General features: G+C 36.5%; 1 protein-coding gene across 9 annotated transcripts in view; it reads right to left on the minus strand.

The window, feature by feature from the left end:
• Positions 1–4,513: 4,513 nt before the first annotated feature.
• The window catches only part of PLEKHH2 (pleckstrin homology, MyTH4 and FERM domain containing H2), a 55,809-nt gene continuing 45,590 nt past the window's right edge, over positions 4,514–14,732 (minus strand). For all 9 annotated transcript variants that reach the window (XM_040553575.1, XM_040553573.1, XM_040553571.1 and 6 more), the window contains 8 exons: positions 14,185–14,340; positions 12,705–12,802; positions 12,169–12,310; positions 11,282–11,427; positions 9,562–9,691; positions 8,622–8,708; positions 6,757–6,894; positions 4,514–5,696 (listed from right to left, as the gene is read on the minus strand). In XM_040553575.1, the coding sequence (XP_040409509.1) occupies positions 5,514–5,696; positions 6,757–6,894; positions 8,622–8,708; positions 9,562–9,691; positions 11,282–11,427; positions 12,169–12,310; positions 12,705–12,802; positions 14,185–14,340 (1,080 nt within the window). In that variant the 3' untranslated portion in view covers positions 4,514–5,513. The remainder of the gene's footprint in view (positions 5,697–6,756; positions 6,895–8,621; positions 8,709–9,561; positions 9,692–11,281; positions 11,428–12,168; positions 12,311–12,704; positions 12,803–14,184; positions 14,341–14,732) is intronic.

Consider the following 14,732-nt stretch of genomic DNA (forward strand, 5'->3'; position numbering starts at 1 on the left):
CCCAGCTCCATGCCGTTCCCTCGGGTCCTGTCGCTGTCCCCAGAGAGCAGAGCTCAGCGCCTGCCCCTCCGCTCCCCTCGTGAGGGAGCTGCAGGCCGCCATGAGGCCTCCCCTCAGCCTGCTCTGCTCTGGGCTGAGCAAACCAAGGGGCCTCAGCCGCTCCTCACACGTCTTGCTCTCTAGACCCTTCACCATCTTTGTAGCCCTCCTTTTGACACTCTCTAACAGCTTTATGTTCTTCTTATATTGCAGTGCCCAGAACTGCACACAGTACTCGAGGTGAGGCTGCACCAGCACAGAGCAGAGCGGGACAATCCCTTCCCTTCAACCTGCTAACAATGTTGTGCCTGATGCACCTCAGGATACAGTTGGCCCTTCTGGCCACCAAAGCCCACTGCTGGCTCATGGGTCAACCAAAATCCTCCAATCCTTTTCTGTGGGGCTGCTCTCCAGCCTCTCATCCCTCAGTCTTTATGTGTATCCAAGTTTGCCCCATCCCAGGTGCAGAATCTGGCACTTGCTCTTGTTAAATTTCATATAGTTGGTGATCACCCAACCCTCTAATTCATCAAGATCTCTCTGTAAGGCCTCTACCCTCGAGGGAGTCAACAGCTCCTCCTTAGTGTTGCCTGCAAACTTCTTTAGAATGCATCTGAGTCCTGCATCCAGATCACTGATAAAAAACATTAAAGAGAACTGGCCCTAAACTGGCCGCTGTTTTTTAGTTGAATATTTCACCTCAGCCTTAAGGCTGTTAGTAAACTAGGGTGCAGTAAAGCTCTGGGATGACCTCACCTCATGAAGGGGATGTAGGAAGTAGGTAAACCTGACAAGTCACGAGTGTTGCCAGTCAGGGAGGTGACCCGCAATCCAGAAGAGCAATTGGAGCTGCCTTCTGTAGCTGAGTAGCTGCTTTGTGTCTTGAGAGAGCGAGGTAGAAAAAAAAAACAAAGTAAAACAATCTCCTGCTTGTTTGATGAAAACCAGGAAATGGGCCTCACTCAGAATTCACTCAGAATTCAACTCAACTCCATCCGTCTCCAAAGAAGGCTTATATAGCAAGAGGCAGACCCTATGTAATACTTGTTCTTTAAAAACATATTTTTTCTAAATTTAACTTGCATAATTATTCAGTTGCAGTTCCAGAAGTCTTCATCTGGTTATGTTCCCCTATCTTAATTCACTTCCAGGTTTTTACATGGCTCTTCTAAAGCATTTGCCAACCCCCTATGGAAACCATGCTGATTAAAAAACAGGAAGAAACTCCGTTATTTAGTATTGTAAAGTGGCAGGCCATGCTGATGCCTTTCTAAATGCATTGCTTTCACGAATTTCATTTCCACAGGGCATTTCTAGTATCTTGGTACATGAAGCCAATGCTAATCTATAATCACCAGTTAAAAGTGGTAAAAACCCTGGACGAAACTACTGTTTCTCTGCCAAACAAAGCAAAACTAATGTAGGAATTGTTCCTGGCACTAAAAAGCAAAGTATTTTTACAGCTATTTACTCAGTGACAGAGTCGTGGCAAATCTGGAAAATGCTGCAGTACAAATCTGGGCTGGGAAACAGTGTAGGGGCATTAATTAATTAATAAGCTGTGCTGAAGACCAGCCCAGAAATGAATTTAGTTTTCAGAATTTTAAGTTTCATCTCAATCTGTTTCATTTCCTTTGCTGCTCATGACCTAAGAAACAGTAAAAAAATAACTTTTTCTTCCTAATTCACTGTTACTTAATTACTAATCACCTTAGTTAAAAATTAACTCAAGCTAATGGATCACACTAAGCTGTATGGACTATTAAAGTTTTATGTAAAGGTTTAAGTGGTGCATTCCTTTATGCAAGGATGAATTTCTTCCTCCAGGACATAAACTGTAAAACTGTATTAGTCTGAGAAGTAACTCCAACTCTAAATACCTACCAGCCTTTTTTTTTTTTTAATAGGGAAACATATGCCTTTATTTTAAATATAACATTTAATCTAAAATAACAGGACAACACTAATTTTGTAGATTGCATTAAAAACTCAAAGCTTTATCATTTGCCAGCTGTACTACTGAAGTAATTAGGTCTTGCTTGTTTTAGAAATGAGCAGTTTGCTTACTAATCCTGCTGCACAAAGATTGACAAGGCAAACTTGTATTTATTCATTTTTATTGTATCCCAAATGTTATTTTCAAATCAATGTGATTCTTTATATAGAGATTTACCACTGATCTTTCAGTCATTGTCAAGCTCAGATTCCCTGGCTATCTATACAAATCGTTGTTACTGAGTGCTCAAAGCAAGCACAAAATATTCTGAAGCTTGTGATGGAAAGTGAAGTCTCCTTCCACGTGCTTACCTGTTAATCTCACCCTGAGAATATTTTTACAACCTAGGTTCTGCAAGCCTTGAGCGTGTGAAGTTCTTCAGCATCAGTCCCAGAGGTTCCTGCTCATTTCACAGCTCCCATTTTATCACTGCTGATGAAGATCAGAAGGTGAGAAAAGTCTAGTTCTTGCCTGGGCTTTAATCGTGGATTAGGTAGCATGGTATGAATTGTTTTGATGGAAGATTCAAGGCTAAGACTGAGATGTGGATCACTCATGAGGCTCAAGCTGGGTGGGGAAGGCAGAATAGATTAACTACCTGACTCTGAAATTTTCAGTTTTGCTGACTTATGTTGTGTAGTATCTTCTAAGTAGGTTTGGGGCTAGCTTAACACAGAGCAAGTCCCCCAGAGACTTGCCCAGCTCTTCAAGCCACGCTGTTAACGTGTGTTTGTGTAAGAGACTTTCCTTGCTGTTAATTTTAGGGAAATATTTGCTTGAAGAGGTTACTACCAGACTATGGAAACCATGCTGTTGCTAATCAAAATCCTGGAAAAAACTTGACTGTTTAGTGTTGTATGGTCATGCTGTGATTCTGAGTGTATTTATTTCATGAAAATTACACAGTATTTCTGGTAATGTGACTGTATATGGGATTAATGATGACCCATCATAATTAAACAGTCATATTAAGTCTGGAAGGTGCTGCCAAACAAAGGGAAACTAGAACATGGATTGCTTCTGGCATTACGAATTTAGGGATATTTGCATCACCAGGAGCTTAAACCTAAAAAGCAAAGCAGTTTCTGAATTATCTACCTAAAAGCAGGAAGGAAAGTCATACTACATATATCGTATGCTGCTTTATAAAACAGCTGTTTGTAAGGCAGCAATTGTTAATGAAATCAGTTTAAAAGACTCAGTATCTGCACATCAGCTTTGTGTAATGTGTATCATTTTGTCTCCAAACTAACCAACTTAATTCAAAGATTTAAAAAAACTACATGAAGAATCTCACTAGTGACATGCCTCACACTATGTCCTAATGGACAATTAGGAAATAATTGCTAGCTGGAATATTCTAGGTTGATTGCTATCATAATTTTGTGATGACTTTTTTGTTTGTAAATTAACTTTCTAAGCATATTTGAGAAGCTTTACACTACAACCTGAGTATAACTGATGCAGTACTATCTGTCTGAATTTGCAAGTACCGTCACCCAACCCCATAATTATCCAGAAGTTAACTATACTGCTGATCTCAAAGGGACGTTAATTCCTAACCCAATTACACCACACTACCTGCATCATTTCACCTGGGGAGTCTGCACAAAAAGATGCTGCAGTCAGTGCCAGGGTCTCTTGTAGCTTCCTGTGCGCTTGCCCTGATGATGGCAGATCTGCCGTCCCCTAGGCGGTAAACCTGCTGCTGCTGCCCCTGCCTCATTGAAAGAGAAATGGCATAACTACTTGTGAAGGTTGAAAGTTATCAGAAGCTCTTTCTGCATTTCAAACATGAAGGCATCCAGATATAGTATGTTTGTTATATGTTTGTACTTTTCAAGACAAAGCACTGAGCCATAAAGTGGAGGCAGTGTCTTGCAGACTTAGCTTGTGGCAGGATTTTGAGAGCTTTCAGAAGAAATGTATTTATCAAGTCAGCCAGCCAACTTGTCTTTCCACTTTTTAATGCTATGTTTTTTTTGCAAACTGTATCTCCAAACTAACCTATTTCAATTCTTCAGGAAGATACTCCCTACCTTTTACAGAGGGCAAACAGCTGAAAATTACTCCTCTCTCAATCTGTATATGTGTATATATGAGATGTCATAAAACAAAGGAGTTTTTCAACCTTCAGATACTAATATTCATCATTATGAAATTACTGCAGACTAAAATGATGAAGGTTAGCAGTAAATGATTAATGATCAATGATCATCAGCATGAGCAAAAGTGGAAATTATGAAATGTGTATAAATCAGCGATTCATGTTTAACTACCCCCTTTATAGCTGGACCTAAATTATTAGATTACGCTGCTGATCTATTTCAGAGCCTGCAGAAGTGGTTTCTTTGCACAGAAACTAAAATGTGAGGTTTGGAACTTAAAATGCGTGTCATTTCTATGTACTTTACCCTACACAGTAATGAAGCTTGCAGCTGAAAAAGGTAACCAGAAAGTACTCTTAAGTCCAATAGTGCAGATGCAACATTTTACCTTTAGTGTGCAAGAACATTGTAATTAGTTTTATAATACGAAATGTATAGATACAAACAAAACACAACAAATACACCTTTTACAAAATATTATTCTGTATCACTGTATATATTATACACATGGCATTTTATATGTCACTTATGTCTCCAAGCTCAACAATTCAAGCAATGGCTTTCTGTGTTATTCCTGTGTTTTGAATCGAGTCATTCTTGCATCTGGATTATATTATTATTTCTGGATTAAAGAAGTTTAATAAAACTATACTAAATACAGTGCCTGTTCAATTTAGATTTTTCCAAAAGGCTGGGGTTGAGAGGGATTATTTAGAAATGTGTCAGGCCAAGGCTAGAGATATGCTAAGTAGAATAGCTGTATAAAAATGGCTAAAAGGGTATTGGGAGAATACTTGTTAGATTTGTAATAGTTACGTGATGTGTTTGTGTGGTTTTTTTTAAGAAGAAACAATTCTAAAACAATTTGCTCTTTTTAGCCCCGTGGTGCTTGTATTGCAAAACAAAGTGGGGTGACGGAAATGGAAAATATACTATTTGACATTTTTTAAAACAAAAAATCCTTTAAAAAAATGAAGGTCATAGACTTTGTATTTTTTTAAAACGCAACTGAAGAGGTGAAGACAGTTTGGTCCCTGAGAAAATATCTGGAAAATGACTAAAACGTATACAATTGTTCCCAAGGCCACCCCTCCCCATCACTATCAACAGACACATTTATTTTTGAGCTATAGGGACAAGCCACCCCAGTGAAGCAGAATTCTTAAACTGGCTCATCTTCATCATTCCAGTTTGTGCCAGGGCTTTAATTAAAGGGTTCCTCCTGCTATATACCACTGAAATGAATATAAACCCGTCCTCCTTTCCTTCATTTACAAACCTGCTTATGCAGTATGTCTTGTACATCAAAAAGTTTTCAATCAGTGTAGAAACCATGTAGCAAAGATGCATTATCATGACAGGTAACACTTTCATAACAAAGTTGGACATTTAGTTGGTCTGTTGTTTGTGAGCAGTGTCTGACTCCCCATTTCCTTGAGTTTCTGTCCACTTTGAGGTGTCAGTAATGCTGGAGCAGAGAGGTGATGAGCAGCTCCTTTTTGCTGATGAAAGTTGTTAATATAGCTGGCAATCAGTAGAGTGATCTCAAGAATCTGTAACAGGAACACACAAGTCTCTTTGAAAAATACAGTGACGTGTTTTGACTGCTGAAAAAATAGCTAACTTTCTGGCTAGTGACAATCAGCTGGAAAAGTACTTCTACTTTATCAAACAGCCTAATGATGGGGAGAGAGGAAATGCTACTAGAGCTTTCTTCTATCACTGCTTTCCAGTAATATAATGTTATTCCTATCAGTATGCTGGATACTTTGTCTTCAGTCTTAAATGATTCAAACAGGTCACTCCTTTCATTCAACTTTGAGAGGTATTTTAAGTCCAAAAGGTGACGCTCTTAGAAAAATCTTTCGTGACGTGTTCCCTCAGTTTTCCAAGAAAATAACTAGAGCTCAAGGACTCAAGATGCAGAGTAGGTAAAAGGAATGAAGACATCTGGGAACTTACTGTATTTTCTCTTTGCATTCTGCTCAACTTTGCCTGTAAGGGCACAGTCTGAGGGAAACTTGAACAGATGTATTTTACTAAGTCTAACTGCATGAAGAGTCATGACTTTACCCAGATTTGTATGTAGAATTTCATATTCTGTTTTATAGATTGTTCTGAATAACAGCAAGAGACTTCACATTCTGTTTTTTGTTTGTTTGTTTTAAATATAATCAATCTTACCAGCGAATGAGAGAATATAGATTTAAAAAGCTTGACAGCTCCTTCACCAAAGGCAAAAATATCCTAGAATTTCTAACAAGTGACAGATCTTTCAGATCTTGTATTCTGCAATTCCACTGTAGAACAGAAACAGTTTCTTAAAAATCTATGGTGCTGATCAATCAGACAGACTATGTACTTACATGAAAAATTTGGAACGTTATATAAAGGGACATGAAAAGAAAATACATCAGTATTGTCACTTATATTAGTAACTGCTCGTATATTAGTAACTGTTTCTCCCTCTAAAGCCATCTGGCAAAAGTCAATAATCTCAGAATGCTAGGAATAAAGAAAGTGTTTCATCTTTCACATCTGTTAAGGATTAACCACTAGAAAAAGTAGAAAAGTAGCAGATGGTGGGGAAACTATTTCAGGTAATATACCAACCTTGGGTTTTGTCATGGCAAAAAGGAGTTTTTCAGTTGCTTTGTCCTTTATCTGAGCATCATTAACAACCAACATAAAATCATCTTGATAGCCTCCAAAAGTCATCAGACTCTTATATGTATATGTAACTGTCAATCGCTTAAAAAAGAAAACCCAAAGCTATAAGCAGGTTATAAGCTATAAGCAAGAAAAACAGATTATGACAAAAACATCTCAAAAATACAACTGCACGTGTATTTTTCAAAATGTTGTTAGCCTCTTATGAATCTTGAAATTAATTGTAAATTTTGGGATAGATTCATCCAGACCTTCACAATGAGGAACTTCCACTGTATATGATAAGACTCTCCTTAGTTAGACTTCTGTTTCTATTCCAAATTAATTAGATCATTAGATTATTATGAGCAGGTTTCAACGTAAATCTATAATTCAATTTACTTAACTCCTGACTAACTTTGAGAGAAGCTATTCTCAGGAGTTCCACTTGAAATTGAAGTAGTGTCTAAGTAAGTTAAATGGGAAGGTGTATGACATCTAAAGTGATTTAACTCCAGGACTTCTTTCTGGGCAGTGATATAGTTAATAGACACACAATTAAATGTAAATTCCATTTTCTTTTTTTCCCACATCTCCGATGGTACATAAATGCTCTTCAAAGCTCCTCTGCATTGCTCTTTCTGCTCTTACTGTTCAATGTTCAACACCACGCTAATGGCCTTTGAGTCTACAATTAGCATTTGGTTTATCATTAACATCATATTAATGTGCTCAAGATATTCAAAAATTCATCATGAGACAATACCCATATGATAACTCACTTTACTTGTTTGATTACTAAACCTCCTTTTGTCCTTATTTCCAAGTAGTGTTTTTAATTAGCTGCTCCTTGCACCACCAGTTCTGATACCCGTGATCCTTTCTGCAGAAAATCAGGATATTCTCTGGAAACTGAGCATTTCTTAAATGGAAGGCAGGGCCTGTCTGCATTGTAAACAGGCAGTGCTCTGCAGAAATCCCACAGCTAGCTCTGTGAGCAGGCAGTGTTTATAGAGCTTTCTGCAGTCTGATGCAAGCTCATTTTGCTCATTCTCTGTATACAGCTACTGTATAGCTGCTCTTTGCTCTCATGTTTTTTGTTTTACTGTTCTGTGTTTTTTTTTTTAACAACAAAGAAATGTAATGAAAAGACCTATATCAATGCAATTATGAAGTCGAGATTTTAATTTTCTGATATTCAATATTAACACTTGCTAATAGCAACATGCCATTCTATTTCTTTGCAGGATATAAATTAAAGCAGGGATCTTCTCAGGCACTGCCTTTTTACACTGATTACCATAAGTCGTTTTCTGTGAAAACTTTTATTGCAAATCAAAGAAAAATCAGAGCCTAAAATGACATAATTAAATAACACTGGGTTATATTACCTACTATTAAACAAAAATAATACAATGAAAATAACAATCTTTTTAAGTAGATGCACTTTGCAGAGTGTATGTATTATGAATAATAATGGAAAATGAAGTCTTCAGGAAAAGAAAATTAATGTTATTGTAAGAACTGTAACTATGGATCTCCTGACATCTGCATGATTAAAATATTAACATTTCATTGAAAGATATAAAAACTATTTCTGATAAACAAAAATAAATTCAGTGCAAAGAAATTGTTACTTATTTCTATTATTAATACTCCTATAATGGTAACATGAAAGTGTTTTGAAAAGAACGAATTTTTGCTTTATGAGGAAAGACTAGATACCAGCATGGAAGTCTAATGCCATCTTTTGTGTACTGAATCTCTCTATATACTCAGTACTAAAATCTACTTTGACCAAAATAAGTAAAGAAAAAAAAGTCACTTACCATAGTGCTGTAATCGAGGATGCTTATGCCATCCTCATGTACAGCAAACCATATGAAGGATTTCTCAAGTGAGGAGGTTGCTAGAGGCTACAAAGAGAAATGTTCTTTAATTACTACTTCAAAATGAGACAATATGTAAATAACTATTAACATAAGCTAATATAGAGCTCTTCTCATCCACAGATCTTACTGAGATTTACGCTGGGAGGGAACTACAAAGCCATGTAGTAGGCCACTGGCGGAACTGTGAACGCATCCTAATGCTCCTGAAGCTTCTCCCAGTACTTAGTCCAATAAAATGTACAGTCTCACTAATGGAACTAAAAAAAAAAAGCTTATAATTTTGTTTACTGGTCTATGCATGTGAAGAACAGAGTGCTGATAGGTAATTTATATATATATTACATATAAATAAATAAATATATATATATATGGATTACCTAATGAGACATAAGGGGGCAAGGACAATTCTACTTAGCACAGTTGTTTGAATCAAGAGAATAAAGGTACCAGTGGTTTAAGAGAGAGAGGCCAGCACAGAAGGGAGTGCTCCAAATACCCTTAACAACATTTACTGTTTCTGCAAGGTTCCGCTTCCATAACCAGTTAATGATGCCTTTCAATATTCTAAGAGTTATCAGGCAAAAAAGGTATGAAACAAAAAGGCTCTGAAGATATGAATATGTAAGAAAAGGTACCACCTAGATTAATAACGTAAACCAAGCAGTAAGTGTATTGGAAAGTTATTAATATGGTATACCTATCACTATGATTGTTACATTTCAGCAGCATATGGCTTAAACAAATTAGTAATTTGATAAGCGATTAAATCAGCACATGTGTATCACACTCATTTTCAACCAAAGAGTTTTCCAAAACCTCTGCAAATCATATTTATATTAAAAAACCCACACCACTCAAATTCAGTAAAGTTTCTTACTTTTGCTGCGAACAATTTAGCACCAAAGAAAGACCATTTTCTGGCTACAGTGAGATAAATGCGCACGCAGTCTGCAGCACTGTGCCCCCGGAGAGCCATCCATCTTGTAGACAATCGCTGACAAAGCTGTCTGTTGAAATGAAATATGTAATTTAGTTATTGAAAGGAATTTAAATGCTTACCCATAGCAAGCTTAATGAGCAAAAAAAATCCATTTGTTAAAACGATAATTTAAGTTAATGCAACGACTATCACTTATACAGTATCAAACAAATCCAAAACACCATTTAGTATTTTTATGCACATGAGAATGACAAAGTTTCTTCTCGTTTCTGCAACATTATGATTAAATATTGATGTAGCAATAACAGCATAAAGGAAGAGAATCAAGTACAGCTTTTAATGTGTCTCTAAGGTAATCAATCTAATTTTATCAGTACTCAACAGCAATGCCAGTTGTCATTCCAAAAATTCATCCAGATTAGCACCTGTGGCTGGTAGCAGATGTGGAAAATAGAGCTTAACGTTACTCTTTCTCAGTGTATTTGGGCACTGCTACCAGAAAGGGTGCTCCTAATGCATGATGCATTCACACTGGCTCTTTTATTTTGTGACTACAAGGTGAGTTGGTTCTACAAAATGATCACATGGAAAATGAATCCTCCAGAAAAAACTTGGCATATCTTTCTAGCACTCTGAATTCTAGGAATAACTCACCCTGCAACCACAAGATCCAGCCCAGGAAAAGGAAGGGGGAATGTGTTGTAAAGGTGAGATCCTTCACTTGCAGCTTACTCTTACTGGAAGTTTATGAAGTCAAACTGCACCCTTAGCAAAGAACACAGGAAACACAACAGGTATAGAGGGGTCCTTTCCCTGCTATACGCTTCCAGCTTCTGGAATTCATAGTTCAGGAACTAATTGAACAGTTTAACAGGCTTAGCTTCCACAAATTAGTCTGATCTAGTGCTTCTTACACTTTGTTCTCTGAAATTAATTGCATAACTTTTTATTTGTTGAGCATATAGTTTTGAAAGTCCCTGTTATGTTCTGAGTATGTAACAGTGTTGCTTTGTGTGTATGATAACAGCTTGAAACTCTCAACCATGTAGGGATAATGAGGAAAACATTACAGAAATGTGTTTTGGACTTCAAAATTGCTAAGACATTGACTTTAGGTAATTTTTTACACTGTTATGCTATTCTTTATATGAATAGGTGCTGAGTAAAGTAACGTGCAAATGATTAATTTTATATTAGGTGATATATTAATAGCAAGTCCACCAAGTTACTGTATTGCCAATTTGACTGGCTGCAAAACATTGCACATTTGAATAGCAAACACTCAGATCAGACCCTCATGCCCTTTATTTTCAGTAGTTCTTTTCTATGCACTTTTCTAGTTCTGTTCTATGCACGGACCTAAATTTACATTTGCTGAGTAAGAAAAATAAGAATTTCAAAATCTCTGGGGTTTGTAAAACTATGTAGTAATTTGTCTGTTCTAAAGCTTTTACTAGAATGCATGCTTAATGATGATACTCTATTTAGATTAGAAATGTAGAGAGGAAGTGGCTTCTTTAATTCAGCAAGAATCTAAGTTTCAATCACAGGTGTAGGTAAATATGGCAGAACAGGAAGTTGTACCTTAGGAGAATTAAAAAAATCCTCATTTCACTGCTAAGTTTTCAGAGAATGTAAACAGCAAAATATGTCTCACCTTAATTGCTCCTCTGAACAACCATGCCTATATCTCTTAGGGTAGAATCTCTCCAAAACTTGTTTTAATGTTTGATTGGATTTGGACTGGGAAGTGACTTGCCCTGCTGGCGTTGAGAAAGGCCTTTCAAAATCTCCGATTTCTACCTAAGGGTAAGACCACAAAGAAGAAAAATATTTGTTACTGCAGGGTAATTTTCTTGCTGGGTATTTATTTCTTCTGTCTTACCAAGGAAAATTAGAAACAGTTTGTCAATAATGTGTATTTTTCACTGATACAGAAGCCATGCAAGTAATTTTATTTGATATTTACCATGCAAGAAAAAACAAATATCAAATATAAATTGTACAAATACAGGGTATAATACTATCTAGTTCTGCTGTGAGTTTGCTACATCTTCAGCTACACAAACCAGTTTAGATTTGAGTAACACCATCAAGTAACTTTCTCAGTAACCTTCCTTTGCTTGAGTCTATTTTTTTTTTTAAATAAAACAGATTTTATCAAGACCATTGCTAGTAAAGGAGCTTTAGGGTTTCATTAAACAGCCGTTACTTTGGTATATTAACTTGCAGAAATAATTTAAAAAATAGCAAATGAAGAAATGATACGTGATTAGATGATACTTAATCAAATAGGGCCTGACTGTGTAGGAGGGTAAAGAAAGCTTTATCCATACTGGTGCCAACACTAGTGCTCACTGTAGAGCATTTCCACTGAAGTACAGAAGTTAGCTTTACACAAAGATTCCAGCCCAGTCTATTTCTTGCGCTATCATATATAAAAGGTGAAGGCCATTCGAATGCCAAGCAACCCTGGACCACCTCCTTAATTTAAGGTTTGCACCTGTAAAACTGCTGTGTGAGCCATTAATGCACCAGGATTACCTGAGCCAGAAGAGCAGTCAGTTCCATTGCTAGTTCTTTGTTTACAGGGAAAAGTCCATTGACTATTTGATCATTCGTCTGATAGACTAGCAGCAGCTTCTCTCTGTCCGTCTCCCCATGGACTTGAACTGAAAAATAAAGCCTGCAGAGAAGACAGAAAGTTATTAAATAAAGAAGATGGGAACATATGTTAGTCCTGAGGACTGGTAGTATCTGAATATGACATGTTTACGTCAGTGTCAAAACACATTAGCAGAACACCACTTGTACTTAAACCAGTGGGCAAATACTTAATTTCAGTCTTCTGAACTCAGTGTTGCCCTTACTTTTTTATAGCACCCTCCTCACCATTTTTTGAGGTAAAACCCACCGCACCATATATATATTTTTAAAATTGCTCTAGTTACACCCATTTACTATTTTTATTGCAAGTTTTGAGTCAGCCAATATTTTTCATATGAAGAACCTGCAGAAATTAAAAACAAAAAAATATAAATCCTGAGACAAGGCAGAGATGTTATAACTGCTATACAAACCTGTTTTTGTAAGTAAGGCGGACAGTCCTTGTACCTTCACATTTCCCAGGATGTTGTTCTTTGGAGGCTTGCTCCCATTTCGAAATAATGTCACAGATCTAGAAAGAAATCAGTAAGAAAGCAACTTTTATTTGTATTCATCTTTCAAAAAATTTGAATAAAAACCGGCTACGTATTTTAATATCATTTACCTATTACATATTGGAAACTTACATAGCTTGAATCTTTAAACTAACTAGAGGATAAGCTTACTAGCTGTTCTTAGTTGGAACATTTAATAATCAGCTTTTCTGTTTGTTTATCCTGGAACACGCACCCTAACTTTGCAAATAAGCCATAATATGTTTATGTGGAAAGGACAGGTACTTGATTTAGCAGCAGCCAATGAGTATGTAATCATACAAAGTGAGTTGCTATATAATTAATCAAATGCCTTTGATCTCTGCCTTCTCTTTCTGCTGTATGCTGGAGATTTTCAGGCCCCTTCTACTAACTGTCTGTTTTGATGTTTGTATGAAGTTTGTTAACAAAGTGCACTGAGGGTGGTTTCTGACAAGTGGTGCATGCGGGCAGACTGGGAGGAGGCAGAACAGAGGTCCAGTGAGTCCTGCTGGACTTCAGGGCACCATTCTTTCACAAAAGATCCTTTCTGGAAGAAGTAATGTGAACAGCTTCTAAAGCTGCATTTACCAAGGAAATAAGTATTTTTAAAAATATGTTTTGCTTTCCATATGGTAGTTATTATGGTGGGGAAGCAGAGCTAATCAGATGACCCTGCTTGTTTGTCATGAAGAGCTGGCAGTACCTTCCTTTGTAACTCAAAGTGCAGCTGTGAGCGTTGGCCAAAGAGTGCAAAAGACTACTTGATAGAAGCACAAAAAAAAATATCATTCATTATTTGCTAAAAGGCTTGAAGAATATTCTATTAAAACATAGATTATATTGCATTTTGCCAATCTTGGCTGCAAATAATTTATTATTAGTAATAGATGGAACTAAGATCCAGAACAATGATATGCCAAAAATTGGAAATTTCCTGAACCCTAATCATTCTGTATTTAGATAAGGAATCCATTCTTTATTTTAATTCCCCAAGATTCCCGTGCTAGTATCAATGACTTTTTGGACCTTTTGAGGCTATACCAGAAATGCTAACTGAAATCTCTAAGTGAACATTGGATTCCAATCACTTTTTGGTTTTAAAGGACTGTGATTAGTAACAGCTTTCTCTTTTTTTTTTTTTAGCCCAGCTGTTACTTCCATGATTAATATCAGTCTCCCAGACAATGCTTTTAAATATAGTTCACTGAATGAATTTCATTAATTGAAAAAGTGATTTTTTTCATCTTTCACATTATGAGGAAAAAAAAGACAGTTTTCAGCCTGAAAATATTTTCCTTTACGTCGTCTGAAGAGAGCTCTGTAAAATGAAGATATTTTGCTGTTTTATATGCACAGCTCATTAAAGGCTTTTATTTACCTTGATGTTCCCTTGAAGACAGTGCTCTATATCCTTGCCAGAGGGATCATCAGAAAACAGTGCAAATCCTGACTGAGCTGGTTTCCTCATTCCTGTATCCTGGTTCAGGGTGTTCAGAAATTCTTCCACTGTGGTAGAAGCATCAAACCCAACAACCTAAAAAAGCACCCAAAATGTTTTTTGCTATCAAGCACTTGGAAAAAAAAATAATTAAAGCTAAAATTTTGAAGAAGGATAGTACCTCTAGAATAACAATGGGAACTTAAGATCCATTCCATCCTCTGTGGATAACTTACCATCAGTGGAACTTACAAATTGGTTATTTACTGATCCCACAGAAGTAATTTATTTATTTAATTACAATTTTCATAGCCCTTAGGAGATGTATTTTGAGCAATATATAAATAAATGAGCAGTTATTCCTTTTCTTCTTCAAACTTCATTTCTGAAACTTTTTAGGGTGACTTAAATACATGCTGATTTTTCTCTTTTACTTGGCATGCAGTAAGCAATTAAGAAACTTAGAGGGGAAAAAAAACAGAGTTCTT

Source organism: Cygnus olor, chromosome 3 (genome assembly GCF_009769625.2).
Source record: "Cygnus olor isolate bCygOlo1 chromosome 3, bCygOlo1.pri.v2, whole genome shotgun sequence".
In the NCBI taxonomy this organism is placed as follows: Eukaryota; Metazoa; Chordata; class Aves; order Anseriformes; family Anatidae; genus Cygnus; species Cygnus olor.